Source organism: Sorex araneus, chromosome 8 (assembly GCF_027595985.1).
Source record: "Sorex araneus isolate mSorAra2 chromosome 8, mSorAra2.pri, whole genome shotgun sequence".
NCBI classification, from domain to species: domain Eukaryota; kingdom Metazoa; phylum Chordata; class Mammalia; order Eulipotyphla; family Soricidae; genus Sorex; species Sorex araneus.
The window spans coordinates 56971716-56998071 of record NC_073309.1 but is presented as its reverse complement, the minus strand read 5'-3'; the positions used below and the strand labels follow the sequence as shown (position 1 = coordinate 56998071).

General features: G+C 45.7%; 1 protein-coding gene across 7 annotated transcripts in view; it reads left to right on the top strand.

Moving 5' to 3' along the window:
* The window catches only part of ZNF329 (zinc finger protein 329), a 95610-nt gene that overhangs the window by 61621 nt on the left and 7633 nt on the right, over positions 1-26356 (top strand). For 4 of the 7 annotated variants that reach the window (XM_055145378.1, XM_055145376.1, XM_055145375.1 and 1 more), the window contains 2 exons: positions 8214-8345; positions 8528-8642. The exons of 1 other annotated variant lie outside the window; for it this stretch is intronic. In XM_055145378.1, coding sequence (XP_055001353.1) covers positions 8603-8642 — 40 coding nt within the window. In that variant the 5' untranslated portion in view covers positions 8214-8345; positions 8528-8602. Of the gene's footprint in view, positions 1-8213; positions 8346-8527; positions 8643-12295; positions 12387-21879; positions 21980-26356 lie in introns of those variants that run through there. 2 more of the 7 variants (XM_055145379.1, XM_055145380.1) reach the window with 2 other exon arrangements.

Below are 26356 nucleotides of genomic sequence, written 5' to 3'. Positions count from 1 at the left end.
ATAGAGAGTTATTTTGGGGTCCTTTAGAGGCATGTCAATTAGGTCTGCTCAGCTGTTGTAGGCTTGCCAGATTACCTTGCAGCAATCATGCAGTAGTGGCGCCTGGCTCTTGGGGTCTCCCTCAGGCAGTAGTGGCTGGGTTTAGGCTGGTGGCCACACTCAGCATTACTCTGGACCAATCCAGGAGCAGGGCCTGGTAGTGTGGTAGTTGGGGTTTGTTATTCACCCTTGGAGGCTCCCAGAACAGCCCTTCCAGGGTGTGAGTTGTCACCACCTCCACTTGTTGCTCTAATGAAAATTTGTTGGCTCAAGGACAGGCTATGATTCTCAGGCACTTAGGCCACCAGCTGCCCTTGGGTCCAGTCCTTTGGACAGATAGGCAACGAGTTTTGCCAGGGCGCAAGCCTCTGGGCAAGCACTCCCTGACTTATCAGGAGTTTCTCATTCACATGCAGCCTGAATGGTTTATCTATGTGTTAATGCTGGGGCAGACACCAGGGTCCGTTTTGGCATCCCAACTGCCTCTATTGCCTTGGGAGTCATCTGCGAGTCCTTCTCCCTGCCCTTTAAGGTTCCAAACAGGGGCCTCACCAATTCAGGATAGCCCGGGATCTATAAATGGCAGTAACCCAGGAATTCCCGTACCTGCCTTTGGGTCTAGGGGACAGGTTGCTGCTGGATTCCCCCGGATCTGAATCTCAGATAGCTTTTGCTTCCTCTGCATCAGTCTATAGCCCAGATATGTTACCTCTGGTTGGTACAGCTGCACTTTTCTTGGCCGGCACCCTGTGTCACTGTCGTGGAGGTCACCATCCCACAGTGATCTGAAGGTTCCCTGGTGTGTTTGGGGCCAACCCATGTGTCCCTACATAGCTGACATTGGACAAAGGAATGGGGGCCACTTGGCTGGTAGGTAATCAGCGTCTGTTATTCAAGTCTCACAGCAGTTACTTATAGAGAAATTGTAACAGGTTGGGGGTAGCAATTACATATAGGTGTGGTTGAACAGTATCACAAACAATGAACAGATATAAAACCCTTCCTTCAGGGGAAGTTCTAGAAGAATCACCCAAGGATAGAATCCTTTAGAGGCTTAGCAATCTAGATCCCTACTAGGAGATCTGCCCAAGGGTAGAATTCCATCTAAGGGTATAGTGCTTTCTTCTTTCCTTAATTAGTAATCTATTTAAATAGTCATCTTAAATTTATTTAATAATATTTCTAGTCATTTTGTATGGACACAGTAAGAGATATAGTAAGTTTAAAGGATGGCTCTTCCTGGGGTCATGTTGCTATATATCCCAGACCATAGTCCTCGGGCCAGGTTAGTCTTTCCTAACCCCAAAAGGGTCCTACTTCAGTCATTACTTTTTGGGTCATGTCAGAGTTTGTTTCATGACTGTGCTCTTAACTTATTATACTTCTTTTTTTTTTTTTTTTTTTGCTTTTTGGGTCACACCTGGTGATGCACAGGGGTTACTCCTGGCTCTGCACTCAGGAATCACCCCTGGCGGTGCTCAGGGGTCCATATGGGATGCTGGGATTTGAACCCGGGTCGGCCGCGTGCAAGGCAAACGCCCTACCCGCTGTGCTATCTCTCCAGCCCCTTCTTTTTTTTTTTTTTCAGTGAAGTAACATTTTATTTTAGAGGGTCTTAGGGAAGGAGGAAGGGGTAAGTGTAAAAGAAAAACCAGTAGGAGTAACGCGCTCAAGAAAGAATGTGGGCTCCTCCGAAGATGGAGAGAGCTCTACACACATCCTAGCACTGGACACGAAAGCATGAAAGTACACATCTCAAGGGGGGAGATGCGGGCAACACATGTGCTCGGGCACCACATGTGCTCGGCCACGAGGGCACAAGCAGCACATGGGCTCAGGCAGCATATGCGCCTTATTATACTTCTTATGGCGCTTAGCCTGTCTGTTTTTGATGCCAGGGTAGCTTGCAGCTTGCCCTGGATCCATCCTTATCCTTCTCTGGGACTCCCCCTCTTTTGGGGTATTAGGAACTAAGGGCAACTGAGGCTTAAGTTAGGTAAATATGAGGGATGTCCAGGAGTAAATATTATTCGGAGTCAATAAACTCCCATTTTACAAACGCATTAACTGTCTTCCTGTGTCTGTACAAAAAGTACATTGCACTAAAATAAACTGTGCAAAGGACATAGGAAAAGAGAAGAGAAAAGCAGTCTTCGCTTATATATACAAAATCCAGAGCCCTCAGAAGAATTTGACTTTACAAGTCACAGGGTCTTATTTGGGGATATAGGTGATTAACAGATAGGGGAAGAAGAGCACAAAGGGGGGGTTAAAGATAGCATAGACATTGGGAGTGCCTAATGGCATTGGGTGTGCCTCAGGAGCACTATGATGGGTGTAAATCAATAAACCTAAGCTTCTTGCAAGGAGCATGATGGGGAAAGAGGACAAACCAAAGTTAAACCTAAAATGCTTGAAACTATAGTCCAACAACCCTGTAGCCTCTTTCATCTAGTAATTTAAGGCATATCCTGGGTGTCACTCTCACACATTGCAACTTCAGGGTGCCTAGTAGCAGACCGTCCACATACTACAATAACTGAGAATCTGGATGCTGGGACAGAAAGCTTCCAGGTGTGCAGCCAGAGCTTCCCCAAGATGGTTGGGAATTCTTAAATCCTTGAGGGAGTCTGGTCCATGTGAGCTGATTGGCCAATATCCAGCTCTGTCCAGGTGAAAGCAAACAGGATGATTGAACTGAGCAAGGGGCAGGGGCAACACAGAAAAAAAAATCATCTTTCAAGTCTTAACAATATAGACCTTGAGAGTTGGAGACAGAAGACTGTATATATATATATATATATTTTTTTCTTTTTGGGTCACACCCAGCGATGCTCAGGGGTTACTCCTGGCTTTGCACTCAGGAATTACTCCTGGCGGTGCTTGGGGGACCATATGGGATGCCGGGGATCGAACCCGGGTCGGCCGCGTGCAAGGCGAACGCCCTACCCGCTGTGCTATCGCTCCGGCCCCCATATATATAAATTTTTTAAAGAGCATATGGGTTTGGCACTGTGGGATGCAGGGTCTCGACTTGCTTGTTGTCTTCCTGCATTGGGAGGTAATTCCATGTCCCTGGTTTTTGGACTGACAGCAACAGGGTGTTCCAGGATGACTTATGCCTGCATGGAGCAGCCGCTGAATGTGCTTCACCATTCCCTCCTGCACCACTTGTGGGATGAGGTATTCACACTTCATAACTGGGCTGACCCCACTGAGGCGCTGGACCACCACCAGGGTGAGATGTTGAGCAAACCCAGGAGGATTTTCCTCTCCCCAGACAGTCAAATAAAAGTCTTTAATGTAGTCAAGAACTCTCCTCCATACACCCCTCCTGTCTTTCCCACTTGGATGATGTAATAATCTTCCAAGGGAACAGTCATAGCTATTACCTGGGGTTTTCTGAAAGTCACCCAGGATCCTCTTCAAAAAAAAAAAAAAATGTTTGCCCTTACTTTGTGTAACAAGTCCCTTCCCATCAGAGGGTGTGGGCAGTCTGGCATCAGAAGAAATGAATGAGTCACATTCCCTTTTGCTAAAACTGTTGGTGATAAATTTTTAAGTAGATATCTTCCCCATGGCCCCCTGTATCTTAGCTGTTTGTCCCGAGAGTGGTCCCAGTGGTTTCTTTAGAACAGATTTTGCTACTTCTGTGTCAACCAGGAAATACATTCATTGTCCCCCAACAGTAGCGGTCACCTTGGGTTCTCCAGGGGACTCAGAACACTGGCCCTGTTCATCTCATCCAGATCAAGCACCTTAGTTGTCCCGGTTGTCTTAGTTGTTCCCTGGTCTCGCCTGGGACATTCCCTCTCCCAGTAGCCTTTCTCCTTGCAAAGGGTGTACTGATCTTTTCCCAGTCTTGTTCTCCTTGGTTGTCTCTGGTTATCCCTCCGTCTTCCCTCTCCGTCTTCCTCTTCCTTCCTAACAGTTCACCACAAACACTTTGGCTAGCTTTTTGGCCTGCGTGTGTTCTGGAGAGTCTCTATTCATTAAGATCCGTTGAGCATCTTCCATTAGCTGACTCGTTAACTTTTCTTTAAATTTCTCCATCTTTTTGCAGCTTTTTCCAGATGCCTGGAGCTGATAGAGCAACAAAAACCAAATTTCAATACTTTTCTGTTTTCCAGTGCTTCTTAGTCTATGGATGCAGACAGTCAATAAGCATCTATGAGTCCTTCCAAAAAGGATGAAGGAATCTCCGTAGGTCTGTGAAGGAGTACACTAACCTTGGACAGGTTTGTAGGCCACCATGCAGACCCCTGGAGGCCCCCTAGGGGAAATTAGTGATAGGTCTAAAGATGCTCCCTACCATCATTGACTATTCAGGTCCCAGTTGGGGCGGTTTGCAGGGAATCTCAGATTCTTGATAGCCTCATCAGAGGTGGCCATTGGCTGTGAGGTCGTTTTTTAACAGCCTCTTGCCTGATTAAGTCTCTCTTCTGTTGTAAAGAGAGCACTTAGCAGCTGCTGGCAGTCATCCCAGGGTGGCTCTTGGGTATAAGAAATAAACTCCAGGGGCTGGAGTGATAGCACAGCGGGTAGGGCGTTTGCCTTGCACGTGGCCGACCCGGTTCTATTCCCAGCATCCCATGGTCCCCTGAGCGCCGTCAGGAGTAATTCGTGAGTGCATGAGCCAGGAGTAACCCCTGTGCATTGCCGGGTGTGACCCAAAAAGCAGGAAAAAAAAAAAAAAAGAAAGAAACTCCAGGGGCTGGAGTGATAGCACAGCAGGTAGGGTGTTTGCTTTGCATGTGGCCGACCTGGGTTCGATTCCCAGCATCCCATATGGTCCCCCGAGCACCGCCAGGAGTAAATACTGAGTGCATGAGCCAGGAATAAACCCTGTGCATTGCCAGGTGTGACCCAAAAACCAAAAAAAAAAGAAGAAATAAACTTCAGGGATCAGAGCAATAGTACAGCGGCGGGTAGGGCATTTGCCTTTCACACGACTGACCTGGGTTCAATCCCTGGCATCCCATATGGTCCCCCAAGCACCACCAGGAGTAATTCTTGAGTGCAGAGCCAGGAGTAACCCCTGAGCATCGCTGGATGTGACCCCCCAAAAAAAAACTCCAAGGAGCTGGAGCAATAGTACAGTGGGTAGGGCATTTGCCTTGCATGTGGCTGACCCAGGTTCGATTCCCAGCATCCCACATGGTCCCCCGAGCACCACCAGGAGTAATTCCTGAGTGCAGAGCCAGGAGTAACCCCTGTGCATCGCTGGGTGTGACCCAAAAAAGCAAAAAAAAAAAAAAAAAAAAAAAACAAAAAGAAACTCCACGGATAGATAAGTCTCTAGGAGGAGTCCTTACTAAAGGAGGGATTATGAGACTTCAAATTGTAAATATTAGAGGTGGGAAGAGATCGGTAAAAGACTGGACCGTGCTCAACATCCCCAGCAGGTGGACTTGTCTCAAAGGAAACATAGGATAAGGGGCTCTCCGCTAAGATGTCTCCGGTGGACCATATTTGCTGCCCTGAGTCTGAGGAGACAACAGAGGTTCCCCATCATAGTCTGGGGCCTTTCCTTTCCAGATTCACAGAAAGTGTTGAGGGGGTGAGTAGGAGTGGAGGAGACCAGAGTCGGATCATCAAGGATATTGGGTTCAGAACCTGTCAGAACAGAGGCTGCTGTAGTCCTCTCTTTGAATGGGAAGGTTGAAAGAAAGAGTCCTGGTTATGAAGGTGAGTAAGGAGCATCTTAGAGGATCAGAAAGACTTCAACCTACAAGGTTGGCCGGGATTTGACAACGTCGATTCAGATGATGGTGTAAGGAATTTGGCCAGGATGATCAGACTTCCCGCACCACTTGCCAAAGACAATCTGCCCAACAGGATAACAAAGATTCAGATCAGTCATTCTCCTGTTTAGGCCATTTCACCTCAAAGAGGGACCTTCCAATTCGCAGAGTGTATGCAGAGTAAAATGGTCATCAGTCGCACCAAGGCCCTTTGCCTTTTGGTCCCATACTGACCAATGATGCACCATATCCAGGACAGTGGATTTCTTAGCAGATGAATTGCCCATTGTTCTGGAGAGCACAAGCTTGGGTAGACAGCTCTCAGATGCTCACCCGGCCGGATCTTAAGGTCACCATGACATTGAGGAGTACAGGTATTATCCCCCACCTGGTTGCCACCTGTTTTCACGGGGGGCCCGCTCGAGCAAATCGATGAACAATGGGGCAAATCTCCATAAGCTTTTACAGTATTCACAGAACCGTGGGTTAGAGCCCACTCAGATTCCATAGCTGGTGCGGTGGGACCACCAGGCTCTTACCACACTCTCTTACACTTTTGCTTCCTCTCAAACCGGGTGACAGATGTCACACATCAGAGAAAAGTTTAGAGAACAATTGAGCCTCAGTAGAGCCTCCATATATTAGGCTCAGCCCTCGTTGGACCCCTCCCAAGGGCTGAGTCGCTCAGAGACATAGAGACCAAACACAGAAGCAGAGTTTATTCTCATTCACACAAGGCACAGTGCTGTGGGTTCACAAGACCAAGAGACTTGGAACCCTGAGCACTGGCAAGGCAGACAATATATATTCTTTTCCAGGCCATACAACAGGCTACAGTTTACCAAAGCAGGACATAACTCGTCCTTCACACATGACGGCTATATTTCAATTTTATCTAGGTACAGCAGATGCTGATGCACATTGCCACACGTTCCTCTTCTTACCTTATGCGGGACAGAATCTGGTGGTTAGAACAAAGATGGAACTCCCATCTTTGCATTATCTTCAGGGAGAGACATTTGTTAGGATGAGGCAGCGGCCTTGGGTGCTGTCCATCTTTCTTGAGCTTAAGGGGAGGCCAGACAAGCTGCTCATTTAAAAATTGCTGTAATTTTGTCTCATGCTTAAAAATGGCTTTGCTACTGCCTCACAATGTAAGCACTAACCCCTCTCCTGTTGTACACCTCTACAAGTTATTGTGTACTCCGGGTCCTCTAAACATTATTTAAAATAGAATAATAGTAAGATTTGCTCTCCCCTTCTCAGCAAGTAACTATTAGCTCTTTGGCACTCTTTCCCATCAAACATTTTATTTTGAAAAGTTTTACATCTTTTGCAAGTGGCAAGTGTAGTTCAGTGAGCTCTTGTGAAATCATCCAGATTGTAGCACTATAGCACTTCAGGATTTTAGTCCCGTTGTTCATTGATTTGCTCGAGCGGGCACCAATAACGTCTCCATTGTGAGACTTGTTACTATTTTTGGCATATGCCATGGGTAGCTTGCCAGGCTCTCCGAGATCCAGATTGTAAAGCTATGAATACTTTTCCACATTATATTCTTTCTTTTTGCCTCAAACACAATTGCACACACATTTGCTCATTTATTTTTGCAGCTGGGTTTGGACTCAGTCTTACACATGCAAGGAAAGTGTTCTTCCACTGAGCTACATCTGTGATGTCCTCTTTTTTGTTTGGTTTTTAGGTCACACGCAGCAATGCTCAGGTATTATTCTTGGCTCTGTACTCAGGAATCACTTGTAGAGGTGCTCAGGGAACTCTAGGGGATGCCAGGGATCAAACCCTGCCTGTCTGCGTGCAAAGCAAACAGCCTACCTGCTGTACTATTGCTCCGACCCCTGACCGCCTTTTTCTTTACTTAAAATTATTTTAACTGAAAAATCTTTTCCTTTGTTGTTAGTATTCCAAATGGGAGTCACATATGACTGGCTGCGGCACTGGGTCATCTCAGGTGTGTGCTCACCAGCTGTCACGTGAGGCTTCAGTGCTCTCACACTATCTCAACTGAGGCACTTACTGAAGGTTGCTGCACTTCCTTCATTGTGGTGCTTGCACACATACTTGTTGGGGACACAGTTTCTCATCCCCTCCCCCCACATTAATTTTTAATAGTGAAAAATGTGTGTGTTTAGAAATAGCCAATAGAAGTCAATTTAAATGGTCCCATTGTTGCTGGTAACATCTAAGGTATTATGGTGAGGTATTATGGTGAGGTATTATGGTGAGGTATTATTATACATCTAAGGTATTATGGTGAGAGCCAGCCAAACACAAGCTTGCTTTTCTCAGTTTTGGTGAGAGTGATTTGGTCACCTCAGTGATCAATGTCACAGAGGTGCTTCCCCGGCTGTTTGATGACCTCGACATCCACAGTGAACACAGTTTGTTGTCTTCATCTTCCTGACTGACTAGGTGCTCAGAGAGAACTTGATGATGGGTCTAGCTGTTCTCTGGGGTGCTCTTCCAAGGAGATTGGGACTGCTGGATGAACTGCATGGAGATTGGACCTGCTAGATGAGCTGCAGTGTTTTGGACTGGCCTAAGGTAGGAGAGGTTACATCGTGTGTGTCTAAGGTAGGAGAGATTACATCGTGTGTGTGTGTGTGTGTGTGTGTGTGTGTGTGTGTGTGTGTGTGTGTGTGTGTGTGTGTGTGTATGTTGCCGTGACATGTTTCAGCACTGCTTTGTTGACCCTAAAAAGCTTGTTTTGTTGTTTTTGTTTTTAGGCCACACCTAGTGGTGCTCAGAGCTTACCCCTGATTGTGTGCTCAGGGATCTTCTGGTGATGCTCAAGGAACCATATGGGATTCCAGGATCGAACCCAGATGGGCCATGTGCAAGGCAAGCATCCTCCCTGCTATACTATCACTCTGGCCCTTGGAAGCTTTTTCTTTGCTTTATCTTGAGGGAGGTCCTTTATCTTGAGGAAGGTCCAAAGCTTCCTTCTTTGCCTTCAGAACAATCTTTGTGGAGAGATTAGGGTTGCATTTCCTCCTGACTCTGAGTTCGGGTCACTCCTGGTGGCGTTGGAGGAAACCATATGTAATGTGAAGAATGGAACATGGGTTGGTCGCATGCAAGGCCAGCACCTACTTCGTGTTCTGTCCCCCAAGTCATAGGGGTTCATTCTTGTGCTTACACACATCCTGGTTGTGGTGCTTTTTGCAACTGCGTAGTACTAATGCATGTGCTTCTTAGGTCATACTTCTTGACCATGATGCCTACACATCTTTTCATAGTGGTGTTCACGCTTCCAGCGGTCTGCACCCTTTATTTATGCTCACACAGATCAGAGATTGTTGGGATACTGGAAATCCAGAAAGCAAAGCTATTAGGACTGTGCTCAGTACTTATGGTGATATCTGGGTTTACAGTTGCTCGCAAGACTAATTTTTTTTTTTAATGTAAGAGTACTGCTGTTTATTTAGCCATTGATTAAGCTGATTGAATTGGGCATGAACTTCACATTACTTTTTTTTCTTTTTATTGAATCACCGTGAGATACAGTTACAAATCTTTCATGTTCGAGATTCAGCTGCACAATGATCGAATACCCATCCCTCCACCTGTACACACTTTCCACTGCTGATGTCCCCAGTATTCCCCCCACCCCCAACTATCCCAGTCCTTACCCTGCCTCCATGGCAGGCAATTTCCCCAGTACTCTCTCTCTGCTTTTGGGCATTATGTTTTGCTGGAATTTTCCCAACATCATTCAAGCCTGCCTGCCAAAGGCAGATGCTAGATCATTTATTGTCCATTGCTTATTTTGAATATCTTGAGTGCTGTGGCTGCGCACTTCTGGAATCCTAGATTGTAAATGGTTGGGTTCCAGAGACATTTCTGTAGGACACTAATCCATTTTGGGATTTACCTGGATGACTCTGGACCAGGGCTGTTGGTGCACTAAGATAGCACCCGGAGGCACATTGTGGGTGTGACAGCCAGACCGATGAGCGGGCAGGGAGCTGGGGAGGGACAGCCTGGTGCCTTTGCCATTATCAGCATGGAGATTTAGTCCTGGAACCCACATACCTGGGCCTTGCTTGTGGAAGCTCTAGTTCACCAGGATTCCATCTGGAGTAGGCGGGAAGACTGCACCTGCTCCATTTGGGGTGCCCTGGTGAAATTGGCTCGGTATGGAGCCCGGAGAGATCTCTGACTTTGCGGTGTCTTCCAGGACGCGTTGTTGTGGCAAGACTAATTTCTAAGCTGCTAAGATATCCCTCACACCCTCTACAAACTCCTTATATGTCACACTGTGCAACACACCAGCCGGTTATTGCACAGTGAGACAGTCTGGGGGGCTTGGCAGGCTTCCCAAGGTTATTTAGAAGTAGGCTGAGAGCATGGAAAGGAGATTGGCTGAGTCATTGTGGTTAGAAAATGGAGCTGGGATGAGGGTGGTCTGTGTTGTTGAAAATGGAAACTTCCTGCCAAGGAGAAATTGCCTAGAGTTTAATGTTAACCTGCTTACATATGGGGTGGAGGAAGGAGGGCAGTAGGTCAAGAGTAGGGGAGCCTTGAAATGAAAAATAGCCAATCACTGAAAATGGAATTAGGGCCTTGGGGAGATCTCAAGAGCTCTGGTGCATACCTGGTGTGTTTTAGGCCCAAGTTTGATCCCTGACACTACACTACCACAGTCCCTTGAGTATAATTCTGGTGGTCTTCACTAAATACCACAGTAAGTGGCCTTTGTAGAAAGGAGGGGATTGGATTATTGCATTGAAGACCCTATGGATCAGTGAAGGGCAGTGCTAACATTGGTAGTGACTGATTTTTGTTCAAGAATGCTTCACAAGGAACCATTCTCATGGTGGTTATTCACAAGGGTGGGAAAATTGGATGTGTTTAGAGGGCTGAGGCCAAACACAGCATTGGGCCTATGTGGGTTCTTTTGCAGAGTTCTAGAGGCTGAGGAAAAAAACTCTTAAGGGGCCAGGGTTGTGGCTTCATGGTAGAGCACATGCTTTGAAACTGTGCAGCCCATTTTCAATCCTTTGCACAGCAGAAATGAGCAAAAACCCTTCAAGGATGAGTACCTGGGAGTAGAGTGGTATGCAAGCTTGGTACATGCCTATAAAACTTATTTTCTGGGGCTCGAGAGATTGTACAGCAGGCAGGGCACTTGTACACTGCTGACCTGTGTTTGATTTCCAGCATCCTGTATGGTCCCCTTTGACTGCCAAGAGTGATCCCTGAGCACAGAGCCAGGAATAAGCCCTTGTACCACCTTGATGTGGCCCGAACGCAAAACTTTTTTTTCTCATGAAAGATTTTTCTTTGGAGTTGGAGTGGGCCTTCATAGTGGAGCTCAGGAAGTCCAGGGCAGCCTTCCTGCAGTTCTCAGCCAGCTGAGCCAGAAGGTCAATGCAAGGATGAGAATGCCAGGGATTCCATGGGCCACCCTACTAGTACTGGTGAGCTCCATGCTGCATCCAATGATGCTCATGTGCCAGGTATCAGACTAGGGTCAACTGCATGCTAGGTGTGTACCTTAAGTCCTGATCTCACTCAGGTTCCACAATAACACCATGTTAAGGTATATTGGTCAGTGGTATGTTACTAGGTTGTATATTACTAGGTTGTGCATCCATCGTTATTATCTATTTCTAACATTTTTCATGATCCCCTCAGAGGAAAATAAGTGCCCCTTATCAGTCAGTCCTCATCTTCTCTAGCTCTCACAGCTCCAGGAGCTGAAGTTATACTAAATGCTTAGTTTAGTATATGTTTAGGATAATATATACATTGAATATAAACATTTAGTATACTATCTATGTTGATTATACTATACTCAGTGTTTCATATAAATGATCATTCATTTTCTAATCATTTTGGGGGTCTTACACTGAGCATGTTTTCTAGTTTTGTGTTGTAATTATTAATACTTAGGTTTTTGTTAAGGATGAATAAAATTCCACTGTATGGCTGTGCCACATTTTGTTTATCCATTCACCAGATGATATCCAAACACTAGAATGTTTGAGTTGCTTCCATTCTTTTGACTAATGCTTTAGTAAATATATAAATAACACTTCAGTAAACATTACATATTTTTGTGTTTTAGTACATAACTTTTGTTTTTGTTACCTATAGAAATGGAACTGATTGTAGCTACACTGGTTGGCTTGAAATGAAATCATTTTGGTTTTGATTTGTATTTCCCTGATGGTTAATGATGTTGGTTATCTTTTCTTGTTTTTTTCTTGTTTGTTTGTTTGTTTTTTGGGTCACACCCAGCTATGCTCAGAGGTTACTCCTGGCTCTACACTCAGGAATTATTCCTTGCAATACTTGGAGGACCATATGGGATGCCGGGGATCAAACCCGGGTCAGCCGTGTGCAAGGCAAACTCCCTACCCGCTGTACTTTTGCTCCGGCCCCTTGATTATCTTTTCATGGTACTTATTGATCATTTGTTTTTCTAAGGGACAGAATGGTCTGGGCCATCCATCTGGCAATTCTTGGCCATCCAAGCACAAGGTTCCATGAAGACAAGGTTGTAGTGCTGAAGATACCCAGTGTTGGGCTGTTGATCTAGAGTGGTGGGAGTTACCCTGGATAGCAGTGCCTTAGCAGGTACATTATCTGTACATGATTCACCATTTTGAATTGTCTTTCCACTTATTAATTTTTAAATTATTATTTTTTAATTTTAAAATTTTATTTTCATAAGATTGGTCACATTAATTGATTACATTCAGTATTTCAACACTAATCCCACCACAATTACACCTTCCCACCACCATTATTTCGAATTTTTCCACCACCCTTTAAGCCTGTCTGCCATAGGCAGATGCTAGGTAATTTATTTTCTATTGCTTATTAGGAATATCTTGAGAGGTTGTGCAGCTGTAAAAAGCGGCCGCAAGCTCTTGGAATTCTAAAATTGTAAATGATTGGGGTCCGGAGAAATCTCAGTAAGGGAGTTATTCCACTCTGAGATTCATTTATGAGTGTCTGGATCAAGAACATTAATGCGCTTAAAAGGCCATGTGCCTAGAGTCTTCAGTCTCTGGTTCCTCGTACCTGGGTTTTTCTTCTGGAAATTTGTGGCCTCCGGGGTTTCATTTGGAGTGGGCAGGGAGAGGACACCTGCTCAATCTGAGGTACCCCAGTGAAATTGGCTCGGCACAGGTCCAGAGAAATCTCCACCAAGCTGCTATCCCCGGGATCCAGCGCTGAGTCATTGGATCAAGGCTGTTGATGCACTTACATGGCTCCCGTAGGCAGTTTTTGGGTGTGAAACCCAGGACCCTGAAGGGGTGAAGGGGCAGGGAGACGGGAAGGGACAGCCCATCCCTGCCTCCTCTGTGTGGCCTGGAGGTCTTTCCACTGTTTTAGTAATGTGCTATAAAGCACAAAAGTTTTCCATTTTGATTAGTTCAGTTTAGTCTGCTTTTTCAATTGCGTGCTTTGGCATTTTATCCAAGTTTCACAAAAAAATGCTTGGGTTTCCAAGTACTACTGCCAGTGATACTCACCAGGGCAGTGAAGGCAAATTCAGTGCTTGGGATGGCCATGAGGTGTTGGGAGCCACCATTGCTGTATCTGGCAGTGCTGGAATTGGGGCAGTGTGCCAGGGATTAGTGGTGGGGCCTATGTGCTATTAAAATTTTTGTTATATTAGGCCTGTGACCCATTTTGAGAGGCAGGGATGGGGGTGGGGTGGGTAAGAGAAGAGAGAGAGGGAGAGGAAAGCTTTTATAATTAATAGTTTTCACAAGGACTTTTACTTGCCTACAAGAAATTTAATTTATTTTTGGCTTTTAGGCCATACCTGACAGTTCTCAATGCTCATTTCTGACTTTGTGCTCCTAGTAGGACTAGTGTAACATATGTGGTACCAGGGAGCGAACCTGGGTTGGTCACATGCAAGGCAAGTGAACTACGTGCTATATTTTCATGGCTCAACTACCAGGAATTTTATAGATATTTGCCTTGCACTTGGCCAACCTGGGTTCGATTCCACTGTCCCTCTCAGAGAGCCCGGCAAGCTACCAAGAGTATCCTACCCGCATGGCAGAGCCTGGCAAGCTACCCATGGCATATTCGATATGGCAAAAACAGTAACAACAGGTCTCACAATGGAGATGTTACTGGTGACCACTCGAACAAATCGATGAACAACGGAACAACAGTGCTACAGTGCTACTAAATAGTCATATGAAATCCTATGAGAATCAACAAATGGGATTCAGGAATGTGACCTAGGTAATATGACATGTCTTGTGTATGTGAGACCCTGGATCCGTCTTGGCCTCCTTGGCACTACTGTGTGCCCATTCCCGACTCCGTCAAAAGAATTAGAAAGGCTGGCAAAGCAGTCCAGTGGTAGAGTGTATGCTTTTATGTAAGAGGCCCAGGGCTTGGTTCATAAATGGAAAAGATACAACACAAAGAAAGGCATCTGCATTAAAAATATCGATTTCTTGGTGAAAATGCCTGAGTAGAGTTAGCCTATGTTGTTTCTTGATCTAGTGATCAGTTGGTGGCGCAGAGACAAGCAAGACACGTGAAATGAGAAAGCGTGGAGGGCCAATAGTTCTCTCAGACAGATGGCACTGATCAAACCCGGCAGCTTCCTTTTATTTTAATACAGTACACTAGGGCATACATCACCAAATCCATGTGGACAGAAGCCTATTGATCTTAACAAGGCACAGACTTGCTCTGTCAATGATCAACCTCCCGACCCCATATTTCAATCATCTACATTTCTGTCTAGACAGGATGTCCCCTCTAATTTTACCTAACCATAGCATAGCATAATCAATCAGTGTTAAGGAGCAGCTGCACGGTGACATGCTGATCTTAGCCCAGTACAATCAGAGTTCCAAGCCGCTTGCAGCCATGGAACTTCCTCATGACTCTGGTCGGGCTCCAACAGCCTACATGCCACAGGGAGCAGTTATCCTGGACACTATATGGTTGAAGAGAAATAGGACATTCCATTGTCTACAGTGAAACTGAATGAAAGACCAGAGACATAGTACAGAGGTTGAGACACTTGCCTTGCACGTGGACAGCCTCGGCTCAGTTACCTGGCATTCATGATCTCCCCCTCGATGAACTGAGATGTGGATGGTGCTTGCTGGAACAGTGAGTGTTGGGAAGTGACCCAGAGAAGGTATAAATAAGAAGACACTGCTGTCATGGGAGCAGGTGCTAAGCACTTATGTAGTCAGTGGATGAGTTGGAAGTGATCAAGCTGGATGGGTTTAGTGTTATCCAAGGACAGAGTCAGTTTCTGGCCAGTGTCCGAGAAAGCATTCTCGAGGTCTGAAGTCTCAGCATGTGCTGGCGCATGTCCACTTTGTAGATTGCCTTGGACACCCCCCTCATAGAGAGGAGGAGAGGCTAGAGAAAATCAGAACCAGTGGGCAGCAGGGACCAGAGCAGACAGCGAGGAGAATTCCAAAATATGCAAACAGCATCAAAATGAAATTTTACAACAGAATTTTTGTGTTGTAATGCTAAAAGGAATAGTATATATTACTTATGTTGGAGGGCTGTGATAAACGTTTTGAAAACAATCTTGATTGGTGAAATTCAGCAGTGTCTGTTCCGTGTGTGTGTGTGTGTGTGTGTGTGTGTGTGTGTGTGTGTGTGTGTGTGTTTTGGCCCACACCATTTTGAAAACAACCTTGATGGTGAAATTCAGCAGTGTCTGTTCTGTGTGTGTGTGTGTGTGTGTGTGTGTGTTGGCTCACACCATTATTCCTGACAGTGCACTGGGGACTGTAGGATAACATGTGTGTGTGTGTGTGTGTGTGTGTGTGTGTGTTGGCTCACACCATTATTCCTGACAGTGCACTGGGGACTGTAGGATAACATAGCCTCAGGTAGTTTAGGTTTATTGGGTTACTCCCATCACAGTGCTCCCATTCCTCTGTGTTTATTTGTAACTTCTTTCTTTGTGTTCTGTTGACTTGTAAATACTGTTTTTCTCTTCTCCTTGAGTCCTTTACATAGTTTATTCAGAGCCAAGTCCTTTTGTATGGGCACAGGAAGAAATACACTGATGCTTGTAGGCTAGCACTCCTGGCAACATCTTGCCACAGACTCAGACAGCAGCATTCAGGCTAGATTAATCATTCCTAACCCTAGCAAGGTCCGAATCTAGTTATTACTTTTTGGATCATGACAGCATTTGTCCATGACCAACCTCTTAACTTATAGTTAAGCGTTAAGCGCTTTGACCAGGCCCATCTCGATGCCAGGGTAACACACAACTCACTGCTTGCCCTGGGTCCGTCCCATCCCTCGTGGGACCCTGCTTTTGGGGGTGGTAGGAAGTAAGGGCAGCTGAGGCTTAGGTCAAGAGAACAGATGCCCAGGAGGAAAATATCATGTAGAGCCAAATGACTCCCAGGTTACAAAAGAGTAGCATTTGCTAGTCTTCCTGTGCCCATACAAAAGCACATTGCTCTGAATAAACTATGTAAAGGACTCAAGGAGAAGAGAAAAACAATATTTACAAGTCAACAGAACACAAAGAAAGAAGTTACAAATAAATACATGGGAAAGGGAGTACTGTGATGGGAGTAACCCAGTAAACCTAAACTACCTGAGGCTATGTTATCCTACATCTCCTCCTTTTTCTTTTTGGGTCACACCTGGCGGTGCACAAGGGTTATTCCTGGCTCTGCACTCAAGAATCACCCCTGGCGGTGCTCAGGGGACCATATGGAATGCTGGGAATCAAACTCAGTTTGGCTGCGTGCAAGGCAAACACCCTACCCGCTGTGCTATTGCTGCAGCCCCCTCCCCCTTTTTCTTTTTACAAAAAACACAAAATTTGAAAATGAGGAACAATTCCAAATCACAAAACAATTTCAAATCACAATACAGTCTTATTAGTTGTACTAAAATTTCAGTCCAGCCATGGCCCCAGAGCAGTGCTTGTACTAAAGTGTCCAATTGTTCTGCACTGTCCAGGGGTGATGAGAGTCACCAATGATAAAAGTCATTTAGTCCCATTTTGAAGAAATAAAGTGTCTGGATCAAAATTGAAGAGTTGTTCCTGTAACCGCATCAGTAGTGGTTGCAGCAGTGAGTCTCAGGGGAGTAGCTATTAGGAGTCCGATAAATTTCAGGAAGCACTGGATCAGTAGAGGAGCACTGGAATGGGAGCATCACAACTTCTGGCAGGAGAACTTCAGCAGGGGAATACAGCCATTCTCTGGCCAGGTTAATTGGCAGTCATTTGTGCAACCTAGCTTATGTTTGAGAAAAAAAACTTTTAAAGTTATCAGATGCTTTGACAATTGGGGTTTGGTCTCCATGCCTGTGGATAAAGAAAGAGACAGAGGGAAGCTCCAATGCAAATGGATATCCTAGAGAGAAATGCAAAGGTGTTCCTCTTAAAAGCCATTCCTTTCTCCTTCAGGAACCTGTGAATTCCAAGGAAAAGGGTAAAAGTAAAGTATTGTTAATTCAAAATATGGAGGCCTGGTGTCCAATCCACAACTTGTAAAAGAGGTATAAGGAATGCTCTAAATGTGACCTCATGATATGTTAAAGGGTCTAGAGGCCTTTGCTCTTGGTCCTCTGACGCTGGCTCCTCTTCTTCCCATGTGACTTCCAGCTGAAATCAGTTTGGCGATCAATCATGGCTGGAATTTGAAGGATTGTGAGTCTCTGGCGGTCTGAGATCCACAACAAGTGGATGAATTCTACTTCTGACGTAAAGGGATCCAAAGTTTTTCAGTGCAGTTATCATCTGTAGAAACAAAAGCATAGTCTTTTCCTCGAAAAGACTGGCTCGGCAGTCTATGGCCCTGTGGTTTCCCTTCTTACACCTGGGACAGGGCCCAGGACTTGCTCTCACAGTAACACAGTTTGGGGGCGCTTTGCAATTTTTAAAAAAGTGGTCTGGTTCTCCACAATTAAAACATCTTTTCTGAGCTTGTCTCTGTAGTATACAGGTCTCAACAGTCCTAGTCTGCACCTTATGTTTAACAGAACCAACATTCCTGCATGCTTTCAAGTACCCCATTATGTCTTCCTTCTCCTTAATAGGGAGCCCAATGACCTGGCAATCCTCATTAGCATTTTCAAAGGCCAGTTGTTTAGTCAACTGCTCCTGAGTTTCCTTGCCCTTAATCTGCATTTCAATGGCTTCCATCAACCTTCCTATGAAGTCTGCATAAAGTTCTGAGGCTCTCTGGACAATCTTTGTAAAACTTCCCTTAAATTCTGCTTCATCAACCTTCTCCCATACAAGCAGGGGTGCGTCATGGACATTAGCAAAAACAGCACGAGGCAAGGTGAGTTGCCTTTCTGGGTCCTGCCATTCCCCTTCACCAATTAACATCTCATAAATCAATTTAATCCCTGAAAAATTTTGTCCAGCATGGCCTAGGCATTGAACCTTTGCCTTGGCCTCATCACTGAGCCACATTCTCCACTGCAAGTACTGAGAAGGCCTTAAGCACGTCTTAGCGACCATATGAAAATCCTGAGGTACCCAGTAGGCCTTTTCACTCCAGTCTGTAAGATACTCCCTACAGTACGGAGATGTAGGCCCATATGAGACACAGGCCTTTTTGAAATGACTGAGAGAATCTATTCTTAATCTGCGATAAGATGGAGGCCTCTTCTTCTCTACCTGGACTGGACAATTGGGAGCATGTCCCTGTTGGGTCCGGAGCCGCAAGAAGCAGAGACGGGCCAGTCTTGCAAGACAAAAGTTTATTCAGACCAACATGCTGGGGCTGCACCCCTAGTAGATGCAGCGATTTGTGCTAGATAGGGCAGCCTTTTTATAGGGCTTGAGTCCTCTGGGTCAGTCACGTTTGTCACGTAGCCTCGTCCAGAGCCACTTTCTTAGAATTCGTGTATCCGAAGACATTCTTTCAATCTCCTTGCCCTGCGTCAGGAGTTACTATCTGTAACGCTGTGGGACCAGAGTCGCTATCTGGGCTCTGTGTCAGGGGCGGAGTCGCTACCTGGGGTTTGTCCGGAGTTATTATCTGCTGGGCCGGAGTCACCATCTGCTGGGCTGGAGTCACCATCTGCTGGGCCGGAGTCACTATCTGCTGGGCCGTGGGAATGGAGTCACTATCTGGGCTCCTTGTTTTCAGCAACTCCTTCTGTGAGCGGGTCCCTATCTGTTAGGCACATACGTGAATTCCAACCCAACTGACAGGCAGATGTCAGGATGTAAGGGACAGGATTCAGGCATAGTGCATTGTAATATACAGTTTGGGGGCATAAGCATGGTTACAGAAGCAGAACAAAGCGAGGTTACAAAAGTCAGGAGTGGGCTGCCAACCATTTTAACTCAATATAATTTCTTTCAACTTAACATCCCGAGTGGTCTGGAGGCCGCTTTGCTGAGTCACTCTCGACTCAAAATCTGTGGAAGTAGCAGACTCATAATTCCCATCACTTTCATCTGATGCACTGGAAGTGGAGCTATGTTCACCAGCCTCAGAAATATTTTTACTATGAAAACCCTTTTGAGACTTAGGTACGGGAGGAGCTGAGGCCGTATTATCCTTAATATTTTTCTCCTCCTCAACTGTGCTTTTCCAAAACAGGAGAATAGAATTAACAATCTCCCATGTAATCCAGAATTCCATGGGGGATCTTAGTCCCTTCCTTAGATGCCTTATAGACATTTTTCTTAACTTTTTTCCAAATCTTGGTTTCTAGAGTCCCTTCATCTGGGAACCATGGGTTAACCTCATAAACTACCTTAAAGCAGGACCAGAGTTGGTCTCTGGAAATGCAGAGTTCCGGGTCTCCTGTTCTGCGGGAGAGACACTGAATCAAGTCCATAAATGTCTTGGCCTGTTCAGTCTGGTTTGAGAATCTATGAAAGATCTTGGGAAGGCCCAGAGTCTGCCCCATCTGAGTTGGGGATTGCTGCTAGGATTCTAATTCCCGACACACTAAAAAATCCTGTTCTACCACTCACTTTTCTAGAGTGGGGGTACGCCAAACACTATTCTTACCTTTAGTTGGTTGTTCAGGCCTGCTTCAGGTACGCCAGCTGTAAAAAACTATCTGCCAGGGGGGCAACCAGGGGATGAGGCTATGTTATCCTACAGGGGACCATATGGGGTGCCAGATCATCCGCGCGCAAAGAAAGTGCCCTACATGCTGTACTGTCTTCCCAGCCTCTGTAGTGCCTGTTTTAAATTCCCTAATTTAATACTGTTTTCCTCATTTTGGTTGTAAAATCCTCCTGTATTATTGTTATGGTCATTTGTTCTTTGGCCATAATCTCACTTGCTCTGGCATTCAGCCCTCATTGACTATTCTTTGTTTTTTCTTTTTGGGTCACACCTGGTGGTGTACATTGGTTACTCCTGGCTCATGCACTCAGGAATTACTCCTGGCTCAGCTTGGGGGACCATATGGGATGCTGGGAATCGAACCCAGGTCAGCCTCGTGCAAGGCAAATGCCCTACCTGCTGTGCTGTGGCTCCAGCCCCATGTCATTGACTGTTTTTGTCAGAGAAGGGCAGATTGGGAAGAAGTTCCACAACTCTGGATAGCTTTTGTATTTCTTTTTTCATCTTTCATTGTTTTCGCTGCAGTTGTTTTTGGTGGGAAGGGGTTTATGCCAAACTCAGAAGTTCTCAGAGCTTACTCCTGGCCCTGAACTCAGGGATTACTCCTGGTGGGCTAGGAGAGCAATATAGTGCTGCCTGGAATCTGCCTGGAATGAAAACTGGGTTGACCATAGGCATTTGCCATACATACCCTACAAAATTCTCTCTCAAGCATCCAAGTACTATATTTGAGACATGCAGATCATGGTTGTGAAACTTGCAGGGCTTGCACTTCTTGGTGCTCACACTTTTTTTTTGTGGTGGTGCTTGGGTGGTTGTACTCTTTTTTATAATACTTGACTGTGCTGCAGCTAAAAAGTCCCATATCACTTTCAGTACCAGAGATCACAAATAGTAGAACTGCTGGATTGTGCCCCGCATATGTGGTATGCCAGGAGTTTAAATGTTTGGCCTTATATATGCTTGGAATTTCCATACTCTATACCTCTGCACTATTCTTCAGGGCCTTTACATTTTGGGGGGGCCTCCCAAGTGGAGCGCCTCCCAGAGGACTGGGAGCCACTCCTGGCAAAACTTGGTCAACCAAGCTGCCGGTTCCATATTAGGTCCCAGGGATTTGATGCTTTTTAGGCCTGTTGTGCTGGTTCTGGGGACATTGGAGCCACCCCAGAGGTGCTTAAGCATCTCTAGGGCCACACTACAGGTTTTCAGGAGGCCATGTAGAGTGGGGATGAACCTGGGTCCCGTGCTTTATGTAAGGTATATTTTCCATACTACCATGTTATCTCTTGGGCCTTCATTATTCCAAAAAAGAAACTCCCTGCTCATTAGCAGTTATTTCCCTTTTTCCCAGTTCCTGCAGCAAGTGGCAGAAACAAGCAGCTTGGTATCTGGAATGGCCTGTCCTGGACATTTCATGTAAATAGGTTATACAGGATGTAGTCTTTATGAGTTCTTTCACTGAGCATGTTTATTGTTGAAGCCTGTCTCCATACTCCATTTGTTCTTGATAGTTCAGAGACCTCACTTAGCCTAGAAGGAGGTTCAGTGAAGAAATAGGAGAAGTTTATTTGAAAAAATTGGGTGTGTTCTTGGGTTGGCCCTACAGGCCCCTGCAAGGCTGGGGTAAAGCCACGCCCTGGGAAATGCCTAGTGGGATTTTAAATTATCATGGGCTGGAAAAGGGAACAGAGATCAGTGGACCGGTATGTCTAGTCTCACCTTTTATCTGTCTGGGTTCAATGTGAGGAAGCATGGAATGCAGTCTGATGCCAAGTGGGTGTGAGTCCCGTCTCCATGATGGGGCAGAGTGACTCAGATTCCGGGAATGTCGCTATCTCATCAGCCGATGTTCTTATGCCCAGAGTGTTTTATTCTGTAAATTTTTTCATTTTGCTTGTCTATTAATAAATTAATAGACATTTATTTTGATTGTCCCCATTTTTGGATGCAGAGTCTCTTGCCCGCATGCCTGGCTGTCTTCCCCGGGGCCCCTCAGAGGGGATGGGCTCCAGCTTCCCTCCCCATCCCAAGCAGAGCTCCCACGGCTGAAGACCACCGGAACCTAGCTACAGCCATGCTGAAGGCCCCTCTCCACACGTTCGGACAGGCCTCATGCATGAAGGTACCGGCAGAGGAACCCAGGTGTGTGTAATCCCATCAATGGCCAACATCCAAAGAGAGACTTAGAAGTAAGCTCTCAGAAGCGATATCTTTAGCCTACTTCTCCCTCTGGGAGAAACTGGCAATCTTCTGAGAGTTTCCTGCCCGCATGGGACAGCCTTACAAGCTTCCCATGGTGTATTCATATGCTAAATCCAGTAACAAGCTGGATCTCATTCCCCTGACCCTGAAGAGCCCCCCCAGGGCAACATCGTTAGGAGGGCCTAGTCGAGATAGACTTCTAAGATCTCAGGGAAAGGACAAAATGAGATGTTACTGAGCCTGACCGAGAAATCGGTGATTAACAGGATTTCGTGATCGTGATCGTCCCCATTTTTATCATGAATAATGCTGCTATGAAGCCATAATTCATATGCACATTCTTATGTGTGTATAATTGCATTTTTCTTGAGTAGATACCTTAAAGTGGAATTGCTGGGTCATAACTCCATAGCACCAGGAGCCACCTGGTGGTGATGGGGGCTATTCCCGGTATGCTGCTTGAGTGGTGGTCAGTACACTCTGGAGTGCTGAGGATTGAAGTGAGTCCTCCAGCCTTCTGAGTTATCTCCCCAGCTCTCCATTTTTCATTTCTGTGGGAATCCCATTAGCTACTCAGGCCTCACCCTACTCAGGCAAGATAGACCAATTCACAAAGTATGCAGCAAGGTGCTTGGCATGTGTAAGGAGCCACAAAGCATGGTGCCCGGTCACCTGTCTCTCCATACCACTGTTGAACAGTGAGAGTGTAGCAGATGTCAGAGGTCTTAGTCAGACCTTCAAAGTGAAATTGTTTTTCTTCTATTTTTAAATTTTTGTTTTAATTTTCTTTTTACAGGCTAAACTTGCATTATTACATTTCAGTCATACAATGTTCGAATACCAATCCCTCCACCAGTGCTCATTCTCCACCACCAATGTTCCCAGTATCCCTTCCACCACCCCCACCCCTTCCCACCCCATGCCTCTGAGGCATTCCCTCTTTCTCTCAAGTTGTTATGGTTTGCAATACAGGTACTAAGCAGCCATCATGTTTAGTCCATAGCCTACTTTCAGCTCGCATCTCCCATTGTGAGCAAGCCCTCCAACCATCATTTACTTAGTGGTCCCTTCTCAGCTGCCTTTTCCCTCAGCACGTGAGACCGGCTTCCAAGCTGTGGAGCAATCCTTCTGGCCCTTATCTCTGCTACAAAGTGAAATATTCTTTTCTGCTTTCAAAATGAACAGTTCTACTATTTCCTCTTTGGATGTAATGTATACCTTAATGTCCTGTGTTTCTAAGTTAAGGTTTTTCATAATGTATTAGAAAACACCTTTCATAAGGTGTTTTCTAAACTTCCTGTCACAGGCAAAGGGTTTTACTGTCTTGAGTATTTTGACTATGAATCTGGGTGAGAGTCTCTCACAGTTCCAAATTGAGATAAGGTGTAGGGACTGTTTGCTCAGATTACCTAGTAACAGAGAGAATTTTATCAATGGGACTTAGCTGCATCCTCATTTGTCATGTTTTTTAAGAGAGGTGGGATTGGGGCCACACCCTGTGGTGTGAAGGGCTGACTCCAGCAGTGGCAGTCTCAGGGATGGTGCTGGGAATTGAATCCAGGTCTGCTGCGTTGAAGGTCTTCCTTTCTCTGTGCTCTTTTGCCCGTTTCTGGTTCTAATCTGAGTGCAGTGTAGTTGAGATTTTGCTGTGTCCCATTGTGGTCTTAACTTTCTGGTTTTTATTTTAGGGCTACACGTGACAGTCATGACTCTGTGGTCAGGGATCATTCTTAGTGGGACAGGAGACTGATCATATGAGGTGCCAGAGATCAAACCTGGGCGGGCGGTGTGCAAGGCAAGCACCCTACCCACTGTACTAACACTTTGGCCACCAATCTTAAGCTTATTCTTTGATCTGGTTTATGATCAGTATTAATGAATATTCCATTAGTCAAGTGTTTGGCTCTAATTATTGGTACTTGCTTTCCGTCCAGCTACGTGATCTGGCTGGCTAATAACAGTGTCTACTGCTTATCCGTAGTTCGCTTTCTGAATTTTTTGTTTGTTTTGGGGTGACACCTGGAAATATTCAGGGCTTAACTCCTAGTTCAACACTCAAAGATCACTCCTGGTCGTACTTGAGGGACCATATGGGGTTCCGGGTATCAAACCTAGGTTGGCCATGTGCAGGGCGAGCACTCAACCTGCTCTACTATTGCTCTAATCCTGTCTAAGCCACGTTATTTTTTTTTTTTTTTTTTGGTTTTTGGATCATACCTGGTGATGCACAGGGGTTACTCCTGGTTCTGCACTCAGGAATTACCCGTGGCGGTGCTCAGAGGACCATACGGGATGCTGGGAATCGAACCCGGGTCGGCCGCATGCAAGGCAAACGCCCTACCCGCTGTGCTATTACTCCAGCCCCTAAAATTTTTTTAATGTTATTTAATTTAATTTAATTTTACTTTGGTAGAGGGTTTGGCCACACTGGGTAATGCTCAGAGCTTACTACTGGCTCTTTACTCAGGAATCACACTTGGTGGCTGGAGCAAGTGGGTACAGTGGGTAGGGTGCTTGCTGACCTGGGATCAATCCCGGCATCCCATTTGGTCCCCTGAATTTCTTCAGGAGTGAGTCCTGAGTGCAGAGCTAGGAGTAATTCCTGAGCACTGTTGTGTGGCTCCAAAACAACTGCAACCAAATTTTAAAAAGGGAATTACACTTGGTGGGGCTTGAGATACCATCTGTGTATCAAGTTCCTGTCTGACCTACTAGGGCCATTTATGTTTATTGTTTATGACGATTTTGTATTACATACTTTCTGTGATTTCCACCTAACCACCCTCTGATCGATCTGGTTTTCTTTTATTATTATTCTTTCATACAGCAGAATTTTCCCATCAGCGCTCTTTACACTTTAAGCGGATTATTCTCGATTGCCTATTGAAGGGTTAACGATCTCTGTACTCTACCCACTTGTGCTGATAGCATCTTACCCTCTCTGGTCAAGACATCCTAAACATCTGCAGATACTGTCTTGTACCCTTTTGTAAAAAACTAAGCATGCCAAAGGGCGTGTGTGGCTCTGTCTCACAGCCCACATTTAGTGCTCTGGAACTGCTGTGTGTGGGCTGGATTGGGACAGCTGTTGGCCAAGGACAGACTAAGGAAGAACGAGGACCAAGCTGGTTGCTGATTAGTTACCATTTATTCAGTCTTCCTTCTTTCTCATCTCCCACACTCCTAGCTCTGTCCTTTCTCTAGATCTACTGTCCTTTCTCTAGATCTAGATCTAGATGGATTCCCCCTCACTCATCTCTTCCCCTACTTGTTTCTCCCACCTTGCCCTCTAGGCTACACCCAGCCAGGTAGCAAAATCAACATAAGAAAGCCCTTCCTGAGGGCCATCAGGTTCAAAGCAAATACTACCTAAAGGCATTCTAAACCCCTTCCCCACTGTCAGCAGGCAAAATACCTCTTAACGTTTTTCTCCTTTCCTTAGTCCAAGAACTTATTCACATCTTAATACTAGTGATTTTTGTGTGGACATAGCAAGAGATACATTGAGGCTTGCAAGGCAGCTCTCCTAGCAACATCTTGCCACAGACTCAGACTACAGCATTCAGGCCAGATTAATCACTCCTAACCCTAGCAGGGTCTGAATCTAGTTATCACTATTTGGATCATGACAGCATTTGTCCATGACCAACCTCTTAACTTATAGTTAAGCATTAGACACTTTGGCCAGGCCCATCTCGATGCCAGGGTAACACACAACTCACCGCTTGCCCTAGGTCCGTCTCGTCCCTCGTCGGGACCCTGCTTTTGGGGGTGCTAGGAGTAAGGGCAGCTGAGGCTTAGGTCGAGAGAACAGATGCCCAGGAGGAAAATATTGTGTAGAGTCAAATGACTCCCAGGTTACAAAAGCATAGTATTTGCTAAGTCTTCCTGTGTCCATACAAAAAGGACATTGCTCTGAATAAACTATGCAAAGGACTCAAGGAGAAGAGAAAAACAATATTTACAAGTCAACAGAACAATAAGAAAGAAGCTACAAATAAACACAGAGGAATGGGAGCACTGTGATGGGAGTAACCCAATATACTTAAACTATCAGAGGTTATGTTATCCTACACCCTTTCTTGGCTAAACTCTCTGTTTGAAATAGTCACTCAGTGGACTGTGCACCTGTAAAGTTTTTTTTTTTTTTTTTTGCTTTTTGGGTCACACCTGGCGATGCACAGGGGTTACTCCTGGCTCTGCACTCAGGAATTACCCCTGGCAGTGCTCAGGGGACCATATGGGATGCTGGGATTCGAACCCGGGTTGGCCGCGTGCAAGGCAAACGCCCTACCCGCTGTGCTATCACTCCAGCCC